General features: G+C 41.1%; 1 protein-coding gene and 1 pseudogene across 1 annotated transcript; one reads left to right on the top strand and one right to left on the bottom strand.

Moving 5' to 3' along the window:
- The window catches only part of LOC130038092 (nascent polypeptide-associated complex subunit alpha-like), a 125,643-nt pseudogene extending 115,146 nt beyond the window's left edge, over positions 1 to 10,497 (bottom strand).
- A 6,360-nt stretch (positions 10,498 to 16,857) lies between these two features.
- PBDC1 (polysaccharide biosynthesis domain containing 1) lies at positions 16,858 to 22,178 on the top strand. The gene is made up of 6 exons (XM_056130119.1): positions 16,858 to 16,930; positions 17,034 to 17,099; positions 18,607 to 18,666; positions 19,375 to 19,515; positions 20,479 to 20,590; positions 21,256 to 22,178. The coding sequence occupies exons 1-6, from the start codon at positions 16,910 to 16,912 to the stop codon at positions 21,501 to 21,503; spliced, it is 648 nt and encodes a 215-aa protein (XP_055986094.1). The 5' UTR covers positions 16,858 to 16,909; the 3' UTR covers positions 21,504 to 22,178.
- Positions 22,179 to 26,004: the final 3,826 nt, after the last annotated feature.

Genomic DNA, 26,004 nt, shown 5'->3' with positions numbered 1-26,004 from the left:
GCCTTTAAAAAATATTACTGTTTACAACAATGATGCATAAGTGCCAACGTTTTAATATGACTTACCCCTAAATATCTTACTTCAAATATTTAAATGTGCACCCCTCACAGTTTCTATTTACCCTGCTTTATTTTGTCCTTTCTTGAATGCATTTCCTTTTTCAGCACATTTGTCAGTTATTTTCTTATTGTTAGCTTATCTCTGCTAACTAGAAGGCAAACTCATCAAAGCCGAGGAATGTGTTGCTATTGTTTTACTATGTGCATCTGTTTACTTATTTATCCTACCAGTGATTGGATGGCATATATTAGTTCTTCAATAAATGTTTCTTGAATATGTAAATGTGACCATCAGTATTCTCCATCTTTGATCATTTTTTGATCCAGTGAAGAACAAGAAGGAAATGTTAATGTCCAAAAAATAGTTTCACCTGAGTGCCCGAGAACAGATGACTGGTTAAAGAAGCTTTGGTACATTTACACAATGGAGTACTATGTAGCTGTCAGAAAAGATGAAGTTATGAAATTTACATACAAGTGGTACTACATGGAAAGTATCATGTTAAGCGAAATGAGTCAGAAAGAGCGGGATAGACACAGAAAGATTGCATTCATCTGGGGAACATAAAGCAACAAAACGGGAGACTAACACCCAGGAAGGGCTCAGATTAGTACCAGGAATTTTGCTCCATGACTTGAAGGCCAGCCACATGTGCTAGGTGAGAAGGAAGCTCAGATAGAGAAGAGAGCACCAAATAAAGGGTGTTGTGAAGACCCTCCCAGGGTGGGAGAGACATGCTAAAAGTGGTCTATAGACCAAACATGACTGCCACTCAATGCCTCTCTGGCAAAACACAGTACCCAAAAGAAGAGAGAGAGAACAGGGAGGAATGCCCTGCCACAGCGGCAGGGTGGGACGGGGGGGGGGGGGGGGGGGGAGGAAGGGGGGTCGGAGGGATGATAGGACCCGTGGTGGGGGAGGATGGGCACTGGTGGAGGGATGGGTACTTGATCATTGTATAACTGAAACCCAAGCACAAAAATTTGTGAGTCTATAAGTATACTTCATGGTGTTTCACTAATAAAAAAAAATGATAAAAAAAAAAAAAAGAAAAAAAACAAAAACAAAAACAAAAAAAACAAAACAAAAAATAGTTTCAATTTCCCCTTATAGAGGTTCCATTAACAAAATTCCAAGAGAAAAAAATTGCAACATATATAAGAAGCAAAAATGGAAAACAACGCTAAGGAATAAAAACAGAATGGGGGCTGGAGCAATAGCACAGCGGGTATGGCGTTTGTCTTGCATGTGGCCAGCCCGGGTTGCATTCCCAGCATCCCATATGGTCCCCTGAGCACCGCCAGGAGTAATTCCTGAGTGCAGAGCCAGGAGTAACCCCTGTGCATCTCCAGGTGTGACCCCCCCAAAAAAGCAAACAAACAAAGAAAACAGAAGAAAATAATGCAACAATCAGAAAAGCAAAGAAAACATACAAAGATGCCTATAAATAAATAAAAGCTGTTTCAAATGAACACATCTTGCATTTACAGTATCATTGTTGTTCTTCAGGACTCAGACTCTGCTCTCAACACATTTGCTTGTGCATGGCCTATTCAATATCTTTAACTTCCACAGCAGTTTCATCAACCTCTTCCTCTTTATTCTGCTCTTTTATAGTTGGAGTCTGTTTGCTTTCGTGAGTGTTAAAGGTAGTTTCACTTTGATCTTTAAATTTCTCAGCAGAGGCTAGCTGTGTTGGCTGACATTAGCTGAAGCTTGGCTCTTACGGACATCTGATTTTTGTGATGATGATAAAGACGGTGTTCTTAGATTTCTGGATTTTGACTCTAGTAATTCCTATAAGCTGTTGAAGACCCAGTTTTGACACAGCTTTCTGTTCACCGAGGCTCTATTTTCCTCCACTGATTTCAGCTACTACTGAGAGCTGAGCTTGCTGTGTGGTTGCCTGTGTGAAATCCTGTTCCTTGAGTTCTGTTACTGATCCATCATTACCAGATTCTGTTACAGATATGTCTCAGCTGGGCCTGTGACAACTCCTGCTCATTAGCAGACAGTTTCTCACTTCTCCAGGCATTTTGAGGTAGAACTGTGGAACCAAGATGGTCACTGAGGTTCTTGGTGGTGAAAAATGAGTACTGGTGAAGGGAGAGGTGTTTGATCATTGTATGACTGAGACTTAAACCTGAAAGCTTAGTAACTTTTCCCACAGTGATTCAATAAATAAATATAAGAAGATAAATAAATAAATAAATAAATAAAATCATGAAAAAAAAAGTTAGGTGGAGTTCATGCCCAATTCAATCAGCTAATCAGTGGCTGAATAAATAGCAGTACTCCTAGATTAAAAAGAAAAACTTCTTTAAAACACATCTTGGATTTATTACTTCTCTTGGGCCCTGGGCAGGAGACAGTCTTGATGGCATGTTGACATACCATTCCACACACTCAACCAAAGGGTGTACAATAGAAAGACAAAGGACAATGGAAAATAAAAACGAAAACAAGGATATCTAGGATATTGGTGTGGGGAAGACTTCAGGGGGCTCTGAGGGAATAAAACAAAATTATTTTAATTTGAGGGTAGTAAGCACAACTTGGAAAAAAATTCTATATTTCTAGTTCAGGAAATTTTGAGACAGTTTGAACTGTCTCAAAATTTGATATCAAGCATTTAAAAAATCTCTTCCTTATTTTTAAAAATAATATTTAAATCCCTTTATTTCATTTATTTATTTTGAATTTTGGGTCCCATCTAGTGATGCTCAGGAGTTACACCTGGATCATCGCTTGATGGTTACTCCTGATAGTGCTCAGAAATTTAAAATTTATCTTTTCTTGAACTAACATTGGTTTAAAAGAGTGTAAATGTAAATGTTTACACAATTTAGAGGTACAATGTTAAATACCACACAACCAAAGTTCCATCACAGTCCACTGGATATTTTTGGTGCAGTTTCTTCCACGCTAATATCAATTCAATGGTTAGAGTCTTAGGATTTGCTTTCAAGGATCTCTATGTATTCCCTTTATTTATTTATATGACACATATGTGAGTGAGATTATCCATTGTTTGTCTGTGTCCTTCTGATTTATATCTCTTAGCATGACCCTTACTCTCCTTAGGTTTTAATACATGTGGTGCCAAAAGGCAAAATTCCAACTGTTCTGAGGACCGAGTACCATTTATTTCATTCTTTGTGTATGTATACATAAATACATACATATATATGGATATATGTCACATATATATGGATATATGTCACATACATATGGATATATGTCACATATATATGTCACATCTTTATCCTCGTATCTATAATTGGTCACTTGGGTTATTTCTAGCTCTTAGCTATTGTACATAGTTCTGGAATGAATATAGATGTGTGTATAAAATTTTGAATTTGTGTGTGTGTTCTCTGGAAAGATAACTTGGAGTGAAATTGCTTGATCATATTGTAGTCTTATTTTTATTTTTTGAGAAATCTCCATATATTTTCCACAGAGGCTAAACCAAGTTTATATTCCCATCAGTAGTGAATGAATGTTCCTTTTCCTCCACACCCTTACCAAGCCTTATTATTTCTTGACCTTTTTGTCCCCCGGGGTGATTCACTAATAAATAGTTTTTAAAAATAATAAATAAAAGTATAGGGCATTATCATTGATGTACAGGCTTATCTCACTGTCATTTTGACAAGCATTTCTCTGATACTTGTGATGATGATAATTATTTTTTCATGAACTTATTGGCCAACATGAAAGGAATGTCTGCTCAGCTCTCTTATTTTTTGATGGAGTAGCTGGTGTTTTAGTTGAATGGGTTTTTGTCTTTTAGGTTGTTGAGTACCTGGAATTTTAGCCAATTGCTTAATGGATGAGTGTGTGAAAATTTTCTCCCATTTGGTATGATGTCTTTATGTTTTAGTGATAATTTCTTTTACAGTGCAGGAGCTTTTTGTCTGATGTAACCCCATTCATTTTTTGCTTTACTTTCCCCTCATCCACATTGGGATTTAACCTGAGTTGCGGCTGCAGCCACATGCTAGATAAGCCCATTAATCTCTGTACTGTCTAGCCCACTATCATAATTTTAATTTTTCTGTTTTGATGATTTTCTCTGCCTTATCCCTGTGTCCACTGGTTTAATTCTTAGTGTTTGCCATTGTGCTCTTGAACCCATTTTTTAAAGTTTTAAATACATGCACCATATTCCTTGACTCCGTGATTTAGATTCAGACTTTTCTATACTTGTTTCTTTTTTGCTGTTATTATGTGTTTTTTGTTTGTGTGTTACTGCTAGTATGACATAAAAATAAAAGAGATCGCGTATTTTGGGGGATTAAGCACAGTGCTTATTTAAGCTTAATTAATTATGCATGTCAAGCATTCATTCCAGTTTTGTGTGTGTGTAAGTGAGTGTGTGTGTGTCTGTGTATGTGTTTGTTTTTTAGGTCACACTTGGCAATTCTCAAGGGTTACTACTGGCTCTGCACTCAGAATTACTCTTGGTCATGCTCAGGGGACCATATGGGATGCTGGGGATCAAACCGGGGTCAGCCACGTGCAAGGCAAGCATATCATCCACTCTACTATCACTCCAATCCAAACACTTCAGTTATTTTAGTCATCTCCCCAGTCCTTGACCTTTTTTTCAAAGTCGATTTAATATTTAATGTTTTATATCATTTACAATTTTATTTTTCTTCCTTTACAATTTTAAAGGAAAAATGATCTTAGTAGAAGGAGAAAAATGAATAATTAATAGTAAAAATTATTAATAAATTCAGAGTAGAAACATCCTTAAATGAAAAAAGTTGTTGCTAGAAACCTAGAACAAATATTAATCTTAAAAGATTAAATAGTAGAGACAGAGACAGTGCTTTAAAAATAAACAAGACACAGATGCATAATATCCATATTTCCTTCCAATTCTTTTCAATTTTTCTCTTCCTTTTCCTCCTGCTCCTTTTCACATTTTCCTTCTCTACTACACTTTCTTCTTTCTTTCCTTCCCAATCTCTTTTTTTTTTTTTGTTTTTTCGGTCACGCCTGGCAATGCACAGAGGTTACTCCTGGCTCTGCACTCAGGAGTTACTCCTGGCGGTGCTCAGGGGACCATATGGGATGCTGGGAATCGAACTCGGGTGGGCCGCGTGCAAGGCAAACGCCCTCCCCGCTGTGCTATCTCTCCAGCCCCTCTTTTTCATTTTCAATTTCGTGAGTCTGACATGTTATAGGAATATAAGAAAGTAAGAATAAATATAAATGGCTGTAAAAATGGATTATATCATTGACAAAGAACATTTTAAACAATTATTTACCAATAAGGTCTAGTAACAGTATAGGCCATAGTAGCACTGTAACACTGTCCTCCCATTGTTCATTGATTTGCTTGAGTGGGCACCAGTAACGTCTCCATTGTGAGACTTGTTGTTACTGTTTTTGGCATATCGAATACGTCACAGGGAGTTTGCCAGGCTTTGCTGTGCGGGCAGGATACTCTTGGTAACTTGCCAAGCTCTCTGAGAGGGCTGGAGAATTCAAACCCGGGTCAGGCGCATGCAAGGCAAACCCCCTACCCGCTATGCTATTTTCTTTTTTAAAAAAATTTATTTATTTATTCATTTATTGAATCACTGTGGGAAAAGTTACAAAGCTTTCAGGTTTAAGTCTCGGTCATGCAAATATCAAACACATTTCCCTTTACCAATACTTATTTTTCACCACGAAGAACCCCAATTAACCCCCCCCCCCAACCCTCCCAATGCCTGTGAGGCAGATGAATTCTAGTTAACACTCTACCTACTTTGATTAGATTCATTGTTTCGACAAAAGATGCACTATTATTATTTAGAGTTTACACCCCAAAATCAGACCTGCTGAAAAGGCATTGTGAAATAATTTGTTTTCTGCAGCTGGTTACAAGAATCAAATAATGTCGCGCAGCCTCGATCGCGGCCGCGCAATTTTGGATTTCTGGTATTTTACTTATTAAGCCTGGCAGTATTTCTGCTGAGAGTCAAATCATTATGAGATTGGTTTATGTGCTCTGGAGCCATGGCCGTGCCAGAGAGCCGCTCATGGGGGGCAACTTGTGACCTCAGTAGGGCACGAAGGATGAGCCGGGAACGCCCCCTTCCCATGAGGTTTTAGTCACCCCATTACGACCGGCTCATACCTGGCTTTCCATAAACTCCAAAGCGGCTGCCATCTTTCTTTCCAGAGGGAAAAAGGCGGAAGGGAGCAACACCCTTTCCCCTCCGGGAAGGCATGGTGGCATGGATCAACGCATAGTCCATTCACTTTTCTGCTGCAAGCTGCCAGGCTCTGCATTAAGTCCTTGTGCTTCTGGAGCCATGACCGTGCCAGAGAGCCACTTGTGGGGGGCAACTCGTGACCTCAGTAGGGCGCGAAGGATGAGCCGGGAATGCTCCGTTCCCATGAGGTTTCAGTCGCCCCATCATGACTGGCTCATACCTGGCTTTCCACAAAGCTCAGAAGCTGCTGCCATATTTCTTTCCAGAGGGAAAAAGAGTCCTTGACTTTTTTGATGTTTCTTCAATTAATTTCCTCATTTCACTGAGCATGATTATCATTCTTGTTTTGATGTTTTCATTAAGGAGTTTAGAAAGTTCTAATCAGAGTTGTCATTCAAATTAGGCCTATTTTTATTCGTGGCTCATAATAAAAAAACATTTTAGAGTCTTAGTGGTTTTAGCCCAAATTCTCTTGAATCAAAGATTAATAAGTATCCTACTTCTACTATATCTCCACCCAAAGGATTTGGTTTATTCCTTGTTTCAAGATAAGACACCTCCTGAAGTGGGCTAAAGCACTATCGTATATTCCTTTTGAATAAAACCATCATGTGTCCAAGTGCAACACAAAGGTGTTCAGATTGTTGCATTTCTCAGTCTGGGCTTTTCCGTTTTATTGTAATTAGTACAAATTGTTTTACCCAAGAATATCTCATTTCCAACTGGAAAATATATTTTAAGAGATGAATAAATTAAATAATCAGTTTTATAAAGATATACAAGTATGGGTAAAGTATGTGAAAGGGAGTACTTTTTCCCTTTGCAAAATCTCTCTGATCTTTGTTATGTTTTTTTTTTTTTAAAGAAAGTTCTGGGGCTGGAGCAATAGCACAGCGGGTAGGGTGTTTGCCTTGCACGTGGCAGACCCGGGTTCAATTCCCAGCATCCCATATGGTCCCCTGAGCACCGCCAGGGGTGATTCCTGAGCACAGAACCAGGAGTAACCCTGTGCATCACCAGGTGTGACCCCAAAAAGCAAAAAAAAAAAAAAAAGAACTGGTATGCTTGTAATTCTTCCCAAACATTTACATTCACTTACCTTTACCTTCAGTATAGGTGAGTTCCTCAATTTCTTCATAATGCCTGATGCTTTGTGAAAACTGGGGGTGAGGTATTAAACACAGGCAGATCTGACTTGTGATTTGAAGTTCATGATCAAAATTCTAGGTAATGTTCATGTCTCTGACTTTGAGTGAGTCTGGAGGATTGCAAATAATTTGTATTCATACAGCCCCCAGGTCATGTGGGGCTTGATGGAAACCTAGATTTTAGGTCGAGTTTTTTAATTTCAGGCAGTTTCTTTGGTGACAGATTTCGCAAGTCTGGAGCAGTGAGTATACCTGTGTAGCTACATGGAAGTTTGCACATGGGAGCACCTGACAGTAACTGTAGTGCCAAAGTCATGTGGACCTCTATTGTATCCTGTGGTGCAACGTTGTTTTTTGAAATTTTTTTATTAAATCACCATTAGATAGACCATTACAAAGCTGTTTATGATTGGGTTTCAGTCACACAGTGATCCAAAACCCATCCCTCCAACAGAGTATATTTCCCAACAGTATATATTTCCCATTTATTACTGGATTTGGCATATCAATTTGGTCTATTTGGCATAGACCACGGATAGCTTGCCAGGCTCTGCCGTGCGGGTTGGATATTGAAGGATATTTAAGTTACTCTGAAAATTTAGAGAAAAGTAAATAAATAGTCGCGCGGCCGCAAATGCGGCCGCGCGCTCCCAGGAGCTTGTTGTGATAATCTCTGGATCCTGGCCTTTGTTGGGGTTACACGGCAGTTGGAGGGTGTAACTGTCTAGCTACTGACAGGTCCAGTCCCAAACCGTGCAGGCTTGGAGATCTCAGCCCCGGGTCCCACACGCCTGGGTTCCTCTGCCAGTTCTGTTATGTCTGAGGCTTATCCAAGTGTGTGGAGAGTGGCTCCAGTAAGGCCTTGGTTGGGGCCTGGAGGTCTTCAGCTGTTGGGCCCTGGCGAGGATAGTCAGACACAGGGTAGGAGACTTTGCCTTGTGCTCTCCCGGGAGCTTGTTGTGATAATCTCTGGATCCTGGCCTTTGTTGGGGTTACACGGCAGTTGGAGGGTGTAACTGTCTAGCTACTGACAGGTCCAGTCCCAAACCGTGCAGGCTTGGAGATCTCAGCCCCGGGTCCCACACGCCTGGGTTCCTCTGCCAGTTCTGTTATGTCTGAGGCTTATCCAAGTGTGTGGAGAGTGGCTCCAGTAAGGCCTTGGTTGGGGCCTGGAGGTCTTCAGCTGTTGGGCCCTGGCGAGGATAGTCAGACACAGGGTAGGAGACTTTGCCTTGTGCTCTCCCGGGAGCTTGTTGTGATAATCTCTGGATCCTGGCCTTTGTTGGGGTTACACGGCAGTTGGAGGGTGTAACTGTCTAGCTACTGACAGGTCCAGTCCCAAACCGTGCAGGCTTGGAGATCTCAGCCCCGGGTCCCACACGCCTGGGTTCCTCTGCCAGTTCTGTTATGTCTGAGGCTTATCCAAGTGTGTGGAGAGTGGCTCCAGTAAGGCCTTGGTTGGGGCCTGGAGGTCTTCAGCTGTTGGGCCCTGGCGAGGATAGTCAGACACAGGGTAGGAGACTTTGCCTTGTGCTCTCCCGGGAGCTTGTTGTGATAATCTCTGGATCCTGGCCTTTGTTGGGGTTACACGGCAGTTGGAGGGTGTAACTGTCTAGCTACTGACAGGTCCAGTCCCAAACCGTGCAGGCTTGGAGATCTCAGCCCCGGGTCCCACACGCCTGGGTTCCTCTGCCAGTTCTGTTATGTCTGAGGCTTATCCAAGTGTGTGGAGAGTGGCTCCAGTAAGGCCTTGGTTGGGGCCTGGAGGTCTTCAGCTGTTGGGCCCTGGCGAGGATAGTCAGACACAGGGTAGGAGACTTTGCCTTGTGCTCTCCCGGGAGCTTGTTGTGATAATCTCTGGATCCTGGCCTTTGTTGGGGTTACACGGCAGTTGGAGGGTGTAACTGTCTAGCTACTGACAGGTCCAGTCCCAAACCGTGCAGGCTTGGAGATCTCAGCCCCGGGTCCCACACGCCTGGGTTCCTCTGCCAGTTCTGTTATGTCTGAGGCTTATCCAAGTGTGTGGAGAGTGGCTCCAGTAAGGCCTTGGTTGGGGCCTGGAGGTCTTCAGCTGTTGGGCCCTGGCGAGGATAGTCAGACACAGGGTAGGAGACTTTGCCTTGTGCTCTCCCGGGAGCTTGTTGTGATAATCTCTGGATCCTGGCCTTTGTTGGGGTTACACGGCAGTTGGAGGATGTAACATTTGCAGCAGCACAACATCTTATACTCTGCCCCACTGATGCACCAAAAGTAGCACACCACATTTTATGGGGTGTAATGTAGAAGTCAACTTACTTTGATCACATATATAGTATACATATATATGATCACATATATGTGTGTGATATATCTGTGTGTTTGTGTGTCATATATATGTGTGTGTACATAAGCACACCAGGGCAATCTGTAATAACATGTTAGTAATCGCTTAAACAAGGGCTTAATGGTTCCAGGGTGAGATACAACACTATTCACACGTTTTTCTCTAAGAAAACTTGTTTGGATCATTTTTAGCAGATTATTCACAACAAGCAATATTAAATAACTTATTTAGTACGTACTTTTGGGACAAGTTTGGGTGGTGGTGGTAAAAATCAAAATAATGGTGGTAATGGTGTAATTGTGTCAGGATTGGTGTTGGAGTATTGAATGTAATAAATTATTATGAACAACCTTACAAAAAATTTAAAATGTGTACCTTACAAGGTTAAACAGGAGTAACTGGTAATGCTTTGGGAGATCCAGCGAGTACTTTCTGATTGTAGTGATACTGCTTGTTTGTTAGATCAGTTAGCTTGGGCTGGATATATATCTCACTTGTGGAATTTGATCTCAGGGTCTGTTACTAAGATAGATTTAATATTACATCCACTAGCAGGGTTGGGAGATGTCACCAAGATAATGCCTATAGACATTTCGTCACTTGTTTCGTTTTAAAAATCCTTTAGTTTCTTGCCTCCCATTCAATTATTGTAGGTAAAGGATACAAAGATTGGGGTGCCAGATGTTCTGTGCCATCTCACCTTCTCTATTCTCCAGGAAAATTCATGTTCCTCGTAAATATCTTCCATACTGCAGCTTGGTGCTGCACAGTGGGGTATTTTTTTTTCATTAAGGGCATCTCTCTCCCTTTCTTTCTCTCTCTCTTCCTCTCTCTCTCTCTCTCTCTCTCTCTCTCTCTCTCTCTCCTTATTCCCCCACTTCTCTCTACTCCTTGTTATAAAGTGATTCAGGTACATTTTCTCAGATGGACTGCCATATCGGATCAGAGTGACTCTCCTTCACACTGATTTTCATGTGGAGGCAGGAATTCAGAAAACACAGAGAGATAGCTATCCACTACCTCTTTCTTTAATCATAAGAAAGCAAAAAAGAAGTGAGAGAGGAATAAAGACAAAGAAAAAAGCAAGGATTAGAGAAAAAAGAGTATATTTATTTCACTTATTACATTTGTGAAAATTTTATTTTTTAAAATTAATTTATTTTTATTAAATGCATTGATTTACAACTTTACTCATAGTTGAGTTTTAGAATACAGTATTGTAGTGCCAGTGTCAACTTCCCTCCACCAATCTTCCCAGGTTCCCTTCTATATCCCCCTGAAGTCGGTGGACCCCCACAGGAGGCTTAAATGAGGTGGAGAGGAGAGAGATGGTTACTTTCCTCTGATCCCCCTCTGCCACTCAGGAACTAGCTGGAAAGGTTAGGACTGATAAAGCCTGTGTATGAGCCCCTGTGTGGCACAGGCCAGAGCCCTGCCAACCCCACCAGATGGCCATCAAGCCACACGTGACATCCACTTGGTTTTCCAGGTATGGGAGTTAATCTCTACTACCCAAATTCTCAGGGATCCATGGACTCAGGCTGGAGTGAAGAACTGCTTATTGCAGGAAAAGAAAGGCAGTTCTAGGCCTTACCCAGGGTTTACAGGTCGTTGTTCTTTTCAAAGAAAAGAATTTCAGGAGTATAAAAACAGTGAAGTAGAAATAGATTTTATTTAGAGGCTTTTTGAAGAAAGGGAAGGAGGGAGAGAAAGGGAGAGAGAGGTAAATGCTGAAGAGAGAACACAGGCTTCTCCGAAGATGGAGAAAGCCCCAGTACTTGCATCAAGAGGGGAGATGCAGGCAACACATGTACTTGGCCACTGGACACAAGCAGCACATGAGCTTGGGAAGTATATATGTGGCCCCTCCTATGTTCAAGGTGGCTTTAATAGTTTTTTTCACAAGCTTTGCCACATGGGGTTTCAAATTAGGTAAGAGTCCATTGCTATGGTTGTTGCCGAGGGGGATAGAGTTGGAAGTGGCTAATGGTCCTCTTTGAAATTCCATTTCTGGCCTTTGTTTCTGCTGGAGGTTCCCTTGGAGGAGGGTCCAGCCTTTTATGGGTCTGTTGCCACCAGGAGAAGTCTGATCAGTCTCCTGAGCTCACAAGGTGGGATTTTTGCAGACTTGAGCTATTGTTTTTATTACTTCCTAGGAATTTCATTTCCATGAGCCCTTTCCTATCTACCTGCCCACATCACCCCTACCCACACCCCAGCCTTCTCTCTTTTTTTCCTTTTATTTATTTATTTTTTTTATTAGTGAAACACCATGAGGTACAGTTGTAGATTTACAATTTTTTTGTGCTTGGGTTTGATTATACAATGATCAGATACCCATCCCTCCACCAGTGCCCATTTTCCACCACCATGGATAATATCCCCCCCACCCCCATCCCCCCATCCCCCCCTACCTCTGTGGCAGGGCAATTCCCTGTGTTCTCTCTCTCCTTTTGGGTATTGTGGTCTGCAAAAGAGGCATTGAGTGGCAAACATGTTCAGTCCATAGTCCACTTTCGACATGCATCTTCCCTCCTGGGAGGATCCTCCAAACACCCTTTATTTGGTGTTCCCTTCTCTATCTGAGCTGCCCTTTCCTCTAGAATGCCCGACTGGCCACTAAGCTATGGAGTAATCCTCCTGGTGCTGATCTCAGCTATTCTTGGGTATTAATCTCATATTTTGTTACTTTATGTCCCCCAGATGAATGCAATCTTTCTATGTCTATCCCTCTCTTTCTGACTCATTTCGCTTAGCATGATACTTTCCATGTTGTACCACTTGTATGTAAATTTCATGACTTCATCTTTTCTAACAGCTACATAGTACTCCATTGTGTGAGGCTCGTCCAAGTGTGTGGAGAGTGGCCTTGAGCATGACTGTAGCTGGGTTCTGGAGGTTTTTGGCTGCCGGGGTTCTGCTTAGGGCGGAGAGGGAGACTCAACTGCCCCCCTCTAAGGGGCCCCATTGAAGACAATCTGGCGTGGCATGGCATGAATTCAACTCCGTTAGTTCTTGAGATGTATATCATCACATGTTATGATATCATGATCATTTGGCATGAAAGCTGGCATAGATATATAATTGTTGGGTTCTGGGTTCAGAATTTATCCATTAAGACATTTGTTCACATGTTTGAAAGTTCTAAATTCTTGTTAACTTAGTTGGCTGTTAGATCTGTCAATTGATCATAGAGCTGTCAAAATATCCCACAATTTCAATGGTTTTGCTCATTTCTAGTTATAATTATTTAAAGTTTTTGCCTTATGGATTTTGAGGCCGTGTTCTTGAGGTTTCTGGGACTAACTCCAATCTGGAAGGGGATCTGATAAAGCTTTTGCTCTGATGATAGAATAGTTTCCTGCCAACAAATAATTACGAATGCCATCTCTAATACCCTGTCTTTATGAGGTACAGCATAGTAATATGGCACTAGTCAATTTATTCTATACGTATCATACACCACATCATAGCAAATACTTATTATCTTCATTTTATATTTTCACAATAGAGTGACTTGCATATTTTAGATTTTAGATCTATGTTTTTCTCTAGCTTTTGATGACCAATTCCAAGGTGTTCCAAGTTTTTCTTCCCCATATAATCTCACAAGACCATGTAATCAATAATTTTAGGAAGTATGTATATGGCTTCCCTGCTTGAAACTAGTTCTTACCTCAACTGCCTTGCCATTAAAATCTATATATTCGATAATGAAAATTGCCTCCTTTACAAAAGTTTATATTCTGTTTTAAGTTTTCTTTAACTTTTCAATTAAAACATTTATAGTAGAACCTATAATATTATTTTATACTTGCAGTACTTCTATTCCATGCCCACTACCAGAGTGTGAAGTTTCTTCCATCATTATCCCCAAACCTCTCTAGGTTCCTCACCCCTGTAGCAACCTTAGATCACAGTTCTTTAAACTTATTTCAAGGCTCATTTCCATTAAAGATTGTCCAATACCTTAACTTAACTTTTTATTTATAATCTGCATATGAGTGATAGTATATGACATTTGTCTTTTTTTTATGACTCATCTAGAAGGATGGAGTCTCATTTCATAAAAGGTGCAGCAAACTGCAAGATTTCCACTGCTCATAGCTGAGTAATATTCCATTATGCTTACACCATCATTTCACCCATACGTTGTTGGGCACCTGGGTCATTTCCAGATCTTGGCTATTGTAAATAATTTTTTGAATAAATTAATAGGCATATTTCATCACCAAAGGAACATTTTTATGTTCTTGTGGTAGATCCCTAGGAGTAGAATTACAGGTAACATGGAAGCTCTATTATTTTCAATATAAAGGAGATGTTAATTCATCATTGAAAGCAAGGAAGCTCTATTCTTAATTAAAAATTTGGTGTGGGGGGGTGCTTGAGGGGGAGAGCCAAATTCCATTCTTCTCAGAGCTTACTGTTGACCTTGTGCTCAAGTCATACCTGGCAATGCTCAGAGGACCATATGAAGTGCCTGGGACTGTCTGGCTAAGTGTAAGACAAGTGCCCCAAATCTTGTACTATCTCTCTGGACCTGAAACCCTGGAGTCAACTGGAATCCCAATTCTCCTTTATTCTCCATATCCAATTAATTTCCAAGTCCTATTTTTTAAATTTTAGCAACTCTCAAAATTATTTAAACTATTAGTGGCTTGGCTTGGGTTTTCATCACCTAATTCCTTCAAGTTGATCTCCTAGTGTGTGTGTGTGTGTGTGTGTGTGTGGTGTGTTGTGGGGGGGGGCGGAAAGGGGCTGTGTTTCCTTTTTGGGCCACACCTGGCAGTGCTTAGGGTTTACTCTTGACTTTATGTTTTAATAACACCAAACATCAGCCAAGCAGCACAAATGCTGGCCGACTTTGACCGTGAGTGTGGAAAGGTAGGACTACAGCTGAATCTTACGAAGACAATGTTTATGAGAAACAGCCTTGTTCCTGACGCCCCATTTGCGCTCAATGGAACGACCATCTCCGAATGCAACAGCTATGTGTACCTAGGTCGAGAGGTCAACATGACAAATGACCTGGCACCCGAGCTGCACAGGAGGAAGAGAGCGGCTTGGAACGCCTTCAAGAACGTCGAAGAAATAGCTAAGAGGACGAAGAACCTCCGGCTCCGGGCACATCTCTTTGATTCCACTGTTCTTCCTGCATTAACATATGCCTCAGAGACCTGGGCCCTACGCAAACAAGATGAGAACGCCATTCAGGTCTCCCAAAGAAGAATAGAAAGAGCTATGCTTGGAATATCACGTTTCACTCAAATGAGAGAACGAATCCGGAGTTCTGACATCCGTCGACGATCAAGGATCAGGGACGCTGTCTCATTTGCCAAGGTGTCGAAAATCAGATGGGCTGGTCACGTAATGAGATTTAAAGACGACCGTTGGACTAGAGCTGTTACTGATTGGATTCCACGGGATGTCAAGAGACCGCGTGGCCGCCCACCTACCAGATGGTCAGACTTCTTTGTCAAGATCATGAACGATCGGTTTGAGGCCCTCCATGTTCCCGGAGCGAAGAGATGCCATTGGGCTACACTAGCACGCGACAGGGACAAATGGAGACGTTACTGGCGCCCGCTCGAGCAAATCGACGACTAACGACTAACGGGAAGTTAAGTGATTAAGTTAAGTGATTATGTTCAGGGATCACGCCTAGCAAGGCTTCAGAAGACCATATGAAGTGAAAGTAAGGCAAGCGCCCATCTGCTGTACTCTCTGTGGCCCATCCCTTCAATTGTTTGTTAGTTATCTTCTTAAAAGTTAAGTTTGATCATGAGGTTGCTCTTTAGTAACTCACGGTTAGTTTAGGGTGAAGTCCTCCCGTTGTTCATCGATTTGCTCGAGCGGGCCCAGTAACGTCTCCATGATGAGACTTGTTGTTACTGTGTTTGGCATATCGAAATATGTCACGGGGAGCTTGCCAGGCTCTGCCGTGTGGGTGAGGTACTCCCAGTAGCTTGCCGGGAGGAATCGAACTCAGGTTGGCCACGTTGGCCGCTTGTAAGGCAAACACCCTACCGCTGTGCTATACCAACTCCTTAATATTTAGCACCTTAAAGCCCTATTACATCTAAAGAGTCTAAATGATTAGACTCTTGCTATTATGGCGGTTTTGCAATTTACACCAAGGTGTCATGATGTTTAATTCTTCAATGATTATATATATTGTTTCTTCTGCCTAGAAAGTTCTTCCTTGTGTGTTGTGACTATTGGCTACTTGTCCATGATGACTCTGTTTAGGCATTTCCTATTTGTTGTTCCACAGTATGATGTGATCACAACTTTATTTTCCTCCTAACTTTTTCTTTCTTTATTTTTTTTTCTTGTCGGGAGAGCACCCCGGGTGATGCTCCTGGCTCTGCACTCAGGAATTACTCCTGGCAGATCCCAGGGTCCATATGAGATGTTCACGATCTAACCCAGGTGGGCGGTGTGCAAGGCAAACGCCTTACCTGCTGTACTATCACTCAGGCTCCTCTTTTCCTCTTTTTTTTTTTTTTTTTTTTTTTTTTTTGCTTTTTTGGTCACACCCAGCGATGCACAGGAGTTACTCCTGGTTCACACACTCAGCAATTACTCCTGGCGGTGCTGGGGGACCATATGGGATGCTGGGCATCGAACCTAGGTGGGCTGCGTGCAAGGCAAATGCCCTACCTGCTGTGCTATTCCTCCAGCCCCATCTTTTTCCTTTTTCAAGACAGGAATAGATTCTTCATCTCTCCGCTTCTCTACTCTTGGCTAGTAACACGTATTTGTGATTTAATCCCGGGTTTTGTGTGTGTGCACGTGCGAATTCACACAGCACGGCGGGAATGCAAAAAACTGCATTTCTATTTTAACTGAGACCTTTCTCAAGCCCTCAAGCGTGTGTGTGTGTGTGTGTGTGTGGGGGGGGGGTGTATGTGTTTGTGTGTGGCACGCGGGGGTGGGAGGGGGAGGGGGGCGGGGGGTTTTCACCGCGCCACTTCTGCGCCTGCGCAGGGCTTGTAGGGCGGAGCCTGCAACTACGGGCTCCCGGAGGATTTGGCGCACAAAGTCAACGGGGAAGTCTCGCTCTGGGCGGGCACTTCCGGTCCCAGCTACCGTTGAGGGAAGGGCACTCACAAGTATATCCGGGGTAGTGAGGCCACGTTTTTTGGGGGCTAAACATGGACGCGAATGAGGAGCCGGTGAGATGCTGCTCTATCTGGGGCCCCACGTTGTGTCGGGAAGTTGTGTCGGCCGGAGTCTTGAACGTTTTCTCCACCCCTCCCCCTCTTTTTCCCTTCCTAGGTTTCCGGGGAGTTGATGTCCGTGGCACAGGCTCTTTCTCTCCCAGCCGATTCCTATGGCAACGATGTGAGTATGCTTTGCCAAGTTTGGCCGGCGTGCTTCCAAGGGCCTGTTACGAAATTGTAACCCACCCCCTGCTATTTTCTGCGGACCCTCTCTACGTTTGTGAGAGACTGCACCTTTCTGCTTATTCTCATCTTTTTGGTACCCGAACGTGGGGCTAATGCCTGCAGAACTAGTTCCGAAAGTTTGCTGCACTTTAGAATCACCTCGGAACCCTTTAAATATCCCAGAGTAGATATTATTATAAATTGTTATCTCTAGTACATAAAAATTTAACTCGAATTTCACATGGGGAGGGTGAGTCAGTAATCAGTATTTTTAAAGATTCTTGAGTAATTACATTGCACAGTAAAGTTGCACTGGTTTGATTTTTGATGTGTGCTTGATTTTGATCACTGAGAAGTAGCAGTGTGTTTTGTGATGGAAAAGCAAGGAGAGTGGTGGTAACATCCAGATAAGAATGTGATATATTCTAGATTAAGTGGGTAATGTCAGGTCTTAAATGATTTTAAGAATTTAAGCCTAAGAGGAACCCCGTGAAAACTGAGACTAGAAGAAATTTAAAGTGAGAAAGTGCATCTCGGACTGGAGAATTTAAGTTAGGTGAACAAGAGCATGGATTGGTAAACAGGGAAAGGACCTGCTCTAAGCAAAGGCATAGAGGAAAAAATTCGAATACAAAAATTTGCAAAGGATCAGTGAAATAGATTCTGTGTTGTGGGTGCTTGGTAAAATTCTATAACCTAGCTTGCCTCATGATAATTGGTCCATTTCCAACTGTCATAGGATGAGAAATGGCTAACTGATAAACACAGATGATAATTGTGATAAACTTTATTACTTGGGAGATACTCTTGGCTCTGTGGTTAGGAATCAATCATGGCAGTGTTTGGGGGATCATTTGTGGTGGTGGGGATATCTCTTCAGCCCCAAAGCCATATTCTTTTTTTGTTGTTACATGTTTTGCCACATCCATTTGTGCTTAGGACTTAGTCCTATGTCTCCACTCAGGGCTTAGGCCTGGTAGGACTTTAGAGACTATGTGGGGTCTCGGGGATTGAACCCTGGTTTTCTGTGTGTAAGGCAAGAACTGTAGTATAGTCTATACTACTCCCTGCCCCCCTAAAGCTATATTCTTAAATGCTAGACATAATTTCACCTCTGTTATCTTTTTTTGCCCTCATGAACTCTGGTGTCAATGAATATGTTATTTCAATTTTGCAATGATTTAACTCAGTTCCTAGAAGATGATTTATATACTTTATGTAGTCTCCCACACTTCTACTAGCTGCTGGAGAGAATGCGTTATTGTTAGACTATAGGTCGCTTCTCTTATTGTAATAGAACAGAATATTGTCTAAAACCATTAGTTACATTTTTAATCCTTGGACAGCAACACAAAGTTTGGTAAGCCCATTGAGCAGTAACCAGCCATCCACAGACTTCCTTAATTTGTTCTGAACTTCAGGATTCGGAGGTGTTTCACCTGGCATTCTTTATTCCTTTGCAGCCAGATATTGAAATGGCTTGGGCTATGAGAGCAATGCAACATGCTGAAGTCTACTACAAAGTGAGTTGTCTATATTCATTATTAAACAAATTACCCATGTAATTGTGCGTAGTGTTCTTCTAATTACTGTTCTCAGCTAGCTTAATAGTTATGTTTTTGGAGATATTTTTATTGTCGAAACATCATTACCTATAGAGAATACAGCAGAATGCTGTGAATTTTGTTTTGGCATGGGGATGTGCTGCTTTGCTCACTGTTCTTTCACTAACTGACAAGAGTGCCTGTCAGTACTTAAATATTTATGTTGCTTGATTGAATAATCCACAGAGGGCAATAGCCATGGAGTACTACAACCAAATGAATTTGTTTTGTTTGTTTGTTTGCTTTTTGGGTCACACCCAGCTATGCACAGGGGTACTCCTGCCTCTCTGCACTCAGTAGTTCCTCCTGGAGGTGCTCAGGGGACCATATGAGGGGCTGGGAATTGAGCCTGGTGGAGGTCGGCGAGGTCGCCTGTGTGCAAGACAAATGCCCTACCCGCTGTGCTATTGCTCCAGCCCCAAAACCAAATGAATTTGAATTGGCAAAAGTAGTCTAGCATATTATGGCCTTTTAAACTATATCCTGTTTTCATCCAGGACCTAGGCTGTCTCTGCTTCTTACAGAACCCTTCTGCCCTGAGAACTCTTGTAAAGGCTTTCTGGGGAACTGGGATATAGACATACAGTAAGTTAGAAACTAGTGTCTATATGTTTTATTGTCTGGCAGCTGATTTCATCGGTTGACCCTCAGTTCCTGAAACTCACCAAAGTGGATGACCAAATCTATTCTGAGTTTCGGGAAAATTTTGAGAAGCTTAGGATAGATATATTGGATCCAGAAGAGCTCAAGTCAGAATCAGCTAAAGAGGTAAAAAATCTTAAATATTGTTTAGCATTCATCCACCAATTTTTGATTGTAAATAAATTTTTATACATGTAAATTCTTTTCTGTTTTGTTTATGGAATATTTATAAAGAACTAGGGTTTTAATGTAGTTAGAATTAACTAATATGTGAAGTTGCAAAGTGGGCACTTTGGGTTTTATTGATTTTTTTTTTTTAATTTTCAGTGTATCTAATTTTTTCCCCTTCACACTTGTACATTTCTTTTCCACCTGATCTGCCCATTCAGTACACATATTTATGTGACTTGATTAGCCAGAAGCTTTGAATAAATGAATGGCAAATAGGTACAGGGAAATGTTCTGATTCTCTGCATGTAAGGTCACTAGTAGGCCATGGATAATCGTAATGTTTCTGTTCTAACTTGCTTATCTTGTTCTTTTGTAGAGCGCTAAGACTTGTAGGTGAGAAAATGTATTTTTCTGGGAGTAGGACATTGTATTATGAAGAATCTAAAGTATTTATTTTTGTTCCAGAGATTAAACTCAAGGCCTCATACTAAACTTTTAACTCCTACTTAATGGGCTGTAACTAATTTTTGGAAAATTGCCATTGCTGATTGGACAACTTTGTTAAAATTTAATTTTATGACTTTGGGCCAAATTCCTGCCTTTTTGTTACTTATGTTTCAGTGGGGATGAATTATCACTTTTGTTTGAGCTATCCAATACCATGTATGAAACAGATAATTTAAGAAACCAAATTTTAGTCTCTAGTCAAAGATTTAAGTATTTTGTCAGGATATTTTAATGTTGGGAAGCAGAAATATAAGTGCACAATAGACAGGTCAGAAATTTTTGCTAGTGAAATTAGCAGTTAACTCGGTCCTAATGTCCTTTTATGATTGGGAATGTGGAATGCCTTCTTTTGATCTGACTTCACCATCCTCCTGCACTTGCCAGCTAATGTGTCTTTTTTTGCCTTAATAGAAGTGGAGGCCATTTTGCTTGAAATTTGATGGGCTTGTAGAAGATTTCAACTATGGTACATTGCTACGACTGGATTGTTCACAGGGCTACACTGATGAAAATACTATATTTGGTGAGTGTTTTTTTGGAGGAGGGGTTGGGGCCACATCTGAGAGTGCTTGGGCTACTGCTGGCTCTGTGATCAGGAATTACTCCTGGCATACTTGGGGGTCCATATGAGGTGTTGGGGATCAAACCTGGGTTAGCCGTGTGCAAGGCAAACCCCGTCCCTGCTATAATATCACTTCGGCACCTTGGTGAGTGCCTTTCCTCTGAAATCCTTTCTATTTAAGGAAAACAAGGGATCCGATTTTACTGATGAATCAGTGACATGGAGAGTTAATTTGGTGGTTATGGTGTTACACATATATTTTTTTGTTTATTTTTGGTTTTTTTTTTTTGGCCACTCCTCACTCTGCTTAGGGATAACTCCTGGTGGTACTCAGAGGACCAAATAACGGTGCTAGGGACTGAGCCTGGGCTGGCTGAGTGCAAGGCATGCATCCTTCCTGTTGTACAATCTCTCCAGCTCTATTATATTTTTAAAAATTCTGTTACTATATCTTGAGTAACTGTATGACAGGACAGTTAAGTATTTTCAGCCTCATTTAACATAGGATTAGAATTCCAGATCACCGAGGCCTGTGCTTATACTTGAGTGATTTCCTGTTCATTTTCTTAGTGGGGTTAGGGAAGTAACTGAGTTTCAGACCGTAATTAATTTTTTTAATATTTCAGCCCCCAGAATACAATTTTTTGCAATTGAAATTGCTCGGAACCGGGAAGGCTATAATAAAGCAGTTTTCAGTGTTCAGGACAAAGAAGAAGATAAAGTATCCAATAATGGAGGAAAGAAAGATGCTTGCGATGGAGAAGAAAAAGGAGCCGATAGAGAAGGGGAGCAAGAGAAAGAAGCCGACAGAGAAGGGGAACAAGAGAAAGAAGCTGTCAAGGAAGTTAACAAAAGTGGTGATACCGTTTTTTAAGATAGAGAGGAATAGCACTTTACAAGCTAGGATTCAGCTGGATTTTTATTGCCATAATGCACAGGCTCCTATGGCTAAATTTATGTCCTGCAATTGAAGCACATGCAGGAAAAGACATTTTTCTAGCCTAATGATTATGAGCTGCTCTAACCATTGTCTTACACGAACTGGTTTAATAAACCCCAGACCGTTATTGGACATTCAGTTGTTTCTTGTTTTCAGCACTAGACAAGTAGGAAATGTAAATAAATTTCTTCTGAGTCTTATAACTATAGCTGTGATCGGATTTTAAAGTTTATTTAAAACTGTTTACCATTTCAGATGTTCTTAAGTATATACTCTTTGTTATGTCTTACATAAATGTTTATTAATGTTTCCTTATGTTTCCTGTAGTGAAGTTTCTTCAGACCTGTTCAGTTGTACATGGTTTTGGGACTAGAAATCCTTACATTACAATTGATTCTTGCCATGTTCGTAACTGGAGCTTTCTGATTTTCACTGATGTAACTGACAAATGATTAGTAAGTCCTCAGTGGGAGTAACAGTGAACCTGTCAGACTAGTGAATGTAGCCCAGATCACACTAGAGGAATAGGAGACTAGAACTGCAGTACCTGCTCTTTGCTCCTCTTCTGAAAGTGAGACTAATAAATAATATGAAGCCCGGTAGGCTTGATCCTTCTTGTAATGTTATAGACAGTTTTGTAATTTTTACATCAACACAAAATTAACAGATTTTGTTTTGGGACCACATCCAATGGTGCTCAGGAGCTACTCTTGACTTGGTGCTCGGAGATCATGCAGTGGTGGGGTTCAAATCTAGGATTCTGCATGCAAAGCTTACACTTTGAGCCATCTTCTTGTCCTTGAACAAAATTATGTGGGTTTTTTTTTTTTTTTTTTTTTTTTTTTTTTGGTTTTGGGCAGTGCTCAGAGTTGACCCCTGGCTTTGTGTTCAGGGATCACTGCTGACAATGCTCAGGAGACTATAAAGGATGCAGTGGATTAAACCTACATTAATTGCATGTGAGTGAAAGTGCCTATTCACTGTACTCTCTCTCCAGTCCCTGAACACTATCTTTTTTCCCCTTTCTTTCAAAAAAAGTTTTGAGGAGGGTCACACCTGGTGGTGCTCAGGGCTTGTTCCTGGCTTTGTGTTTAGGGATCACTTTTATTGGGGCTTGGGGGACCATGTGGGGTGCTGGAGATTGAACCCAGGTCAACCACATGTAAGGCAAGACCCACTGTACCCACTGTACTCTATCCAGCCCACAATCGATATTTCAGATGATAAAATGTTTGTCTCCAAAGATAGATTTGTTGCTTTTATGTGGAAGACTTCTCATTATATGGTCTATACCATAACTACTTTTAAAAGTCTAACCACATGCAATATGATTATGTAAGAAAAAAAGTTACCAGAAAAGAGAAAGTGAAAGAAGGAATGAAGCCTATCTATCTTTCCCGTGGACATTAAAAAAATTGAAAAAACATGAAAAATAAAAATACATTTGTCCCTTATCCAAAAACTAGCTAGTGATTTACACAACTAGAAGCAATAATTGTGAACAAATAAAATAGTTGTATCCATCAGTACTATTCAGTTAATTCCTTTGTTGTGGGGAGCAGGGGTCAGATGCCAGAAATGTAATCTAGTCCTCACACAGGCAAGGCTGTGCACTACCACTGAGCCACATTCCCAAGCCCAAGCATCTTTGATAAATTCTAGTAAATATCTAAAGCATTTATTGGAGTTTATTTATTGGACGCATTTTTTTTCCACGCAATAGGTGAGTATCAAATAGGTATCAAATACTTATACTTGGCAGACTTTTAAAATTAAGAATTTCAATTACTATATTTTTTAGTTCATGCTCTTAAATATGCACAAATGTGCCCTTTCCAGATTGCTCACCAGCAAGAAATGTCAATTATTTTCCTCTGATTTTACAGAAAACAAACATTTTGAATGTCAGACTGCTTTAAAGCAAAAGGCATGTGTCCAAATAGTAGAGGATGAAAATTGGGGGAAAGGAGGTAAGTAAGTATACAGAACACTTAAGCTGATCTCTAAGGCCAGGAATCTGAGTCAACTTTCACGATTGAAGGGGAAGGAATGACAGAATTCTCAAGATGCCCCTAAGATTCTTGGTCTGTGTAATTCCTTTTGGTAGGAGTTATGAATATGAGAACTTCATTCTTGTGCTTCAGTTATTAGCCATTTGGTTTTGAATTAATCTACAGGGATTTTCCTGGGTGAAACTGGCCTTCCAGGTGAGTCCTTAAATAAGAGAAGCAGTAGCAGCAGATTTGTGTGGGGAGCGGTTTGGCATGCTAAACCAAACTAAATTTTAGGGGTTGAAGTAGGTCTCAATGCATTTGAGGCACACATTCTACCACTGAAGTACATCTCTGGCAGATAGTTTCTTTTTGGCCTTAAAGAAGTAAGCAACCATACTGTCAGTAAAGGGAGACATGTGACTAGCCATGGAGTTTGGGAGAGGACCTCAAGCCTCAGATGAGATTGAAATTCTGCCAGATTTTAGATTTGGCAAACTACTCGTGGCGAACTCGATATGCCAAAAACAGTAACAATGAATGGTCCTCATTCCCCTGACCCTGAAGAAGCCTCCAATATGTCATCGGGCTACACTAGCACGTGACAGGGATGAATGGAGACATTACTGGGCCCGATTTTAAAATGTGATTTTAGCTTGTTTTGGGGTCATACCCAGCTGTGTTCAGGGCTTATTCCTGGTGTTTAAGGGAACTATATATAGTGCTGGGGATTGAACGTAGGTTGGTCATGTGCAAGGCAGGCACCTTACATGTTGTACTTTATCTCTGGCCCAGCTTTTTCTTGTTTGTGTTTAGTTTTTTGCCACACCTGGCAGATTACAGGGATTATCTCCTGGGACCTTCTGGGGTACCTGGGAAAGAACTCTGGTCAGCTGTGTACAAGGCAGTTGCCTTACCCATGATACTATATCTCTAGTCCCACAAACCTTTTCTTTTGGCCTTGAGCAGAGTACCTAGTTAGGCTCTACTTGGACCCCTGACCCATAGGACTGATAATGGATATTGTCTGAAGCACCGATTATGTGGCAGTTTGTTACAAATTTTGGTACTGTTACAGATTTTGGTACTGAAAGTGGTGTATAAATGGCTCTACTACTCTTCGAAATTCTTTCAGCCTCCACCCACTGCCTTGTTTTAGGCATTTTTTACATGTTACTGGAAGTTTGAAGAAAGGAAATTCTCTTAGTAGGTGGTAGCATTGTAGTTAGAGACCAGGAAGTTTGATTTTTTTGCTTTTTGGGCCACACCCGGCAATGCACAGGGGTTACTCCTGGCTCTGTGCTCAGGAATTACCCCTGGCGGTGCTCAGGGGACCATATGGGATGCTGGGAATCGAACCCGGGTCGGCCACGTGCAAGGCAAACGCCCTACCTGCTGTGCTTTTTTGCTCCAGCCCCAGGAAGTTTGATATTTGAGCCCTTTTGGTCTTAATTAATTATTTGTGAGATGTTTTCAAGCCAGGCTAAACATAGCAGACATCTAATTTCTATCTAATAACTGGTACTGTTCCAGTTATTTATCTTCATGAAGGCTTTGAAGGAAGGCAAAAATAATCACAGACTTAAGCTTTGTATTTATAGAAGGGAAAACTGTTGCCATTTTTAAGTTCCAAAATTTGTGATAATTTGTTATAGCAGCCATAGGAAATTAATAGGGGATGCATACTGAGCCCTATTTCAAAAGCAGAGTCAGTAGCTCAGTAACTTAATTTAAAACTAGCTCGAACATTTATATGTTGTACTAGATGAATGGAGACATGAATTGTACCAAAAACGAACTAATTTTTGGTTTTTCAAAGTAAACGTTGATGATTCTAAACCATTTTGAACTTACTCTCCAAATGAATTCTTTTAGGTACCATTGAAATAACTGGAAATTCTAAATTCTGTGTATAATACAATTCTTACTAATAAAAATGTCATTTATGACCAGGGAGATAGGACAATGGGTAATGCCTTGCACATAGCCTGCCCAACTTTGAACGCAACCCATAAGGCCCCCTAAGTGCAGGGAGATCCCTAAGTGCAGGAACAGACATCAAAACTGAGTACAGCTGCATGTCGTTAAAAAAGAAAGGAAAATGTGCTTATTTGAATCGTGTATATTTGTCTATGATATCAATTTATTAATAATGTATTAATCATATTATGGAAAAGATACTCATTTTATTCATGTTATTTAGAACTTAGACCAAGAAAAGATTTGCCTAGACTATTCTATCACTGACATTTTTTTAAGGGATGGAGTGGCATACCTGGTGGTGCTCAGGGCTGACTCTAGGCTCTGAGCTCAGTGATCACTCCTAGAGGGCGCAGGACCATATAGAATGCCAGGGGTTGATTGGCCGATGGCAAGACAAATGCTCTGCACACTGTATTAATGCTCTGGCCTGTTTTTTGTTTTGAGCCACACAAACCCAGCAG

The sequence above is a fragment of the Sorex fumeus genome, unplaced genomic scaffold (assembly GCF_029834395.1).
Source record: "Sorex fumeus unplaced genomic scaffold, SorFum_2.1 ptg000073l, whole genome shotgun sequence".
NCBI classification, from domain to species: domain Eukaryota; kingdom Metazoa; phylum Chordata; class Mammalia; order Eulipotyphla; family Soricidae; genus Sorex; species Sorex fumeus.
The sequence above is the reverse complement of the archived record's forward strand: the minus strand, read 5'-3'. Positions and strand labels throughout refer to the sequence as shown.

Bases quoted from the DNA above. Each gene is read 5' to 3' on its own strand.
- PBDC1 (XM_056130119.1), top strand. From the start codon at position 16,910: ATGGACGCGAATGAGGAGCCG. The intron at 17,100-18,606 runs GTGAGTATGCTT...ATTCCTTTGCAG, and splicing joins CCGATTCCTATGGCAACGAT to CCAGATATTGAAATGGCTTG. The intron at 18,667-19,374 runs GTGAGTTGTCTA...ATTGTCTGGCAG, and splicing joins ATGCTGAAGTCTACTACAAA to CTGATTTCATCGGTTGACCC.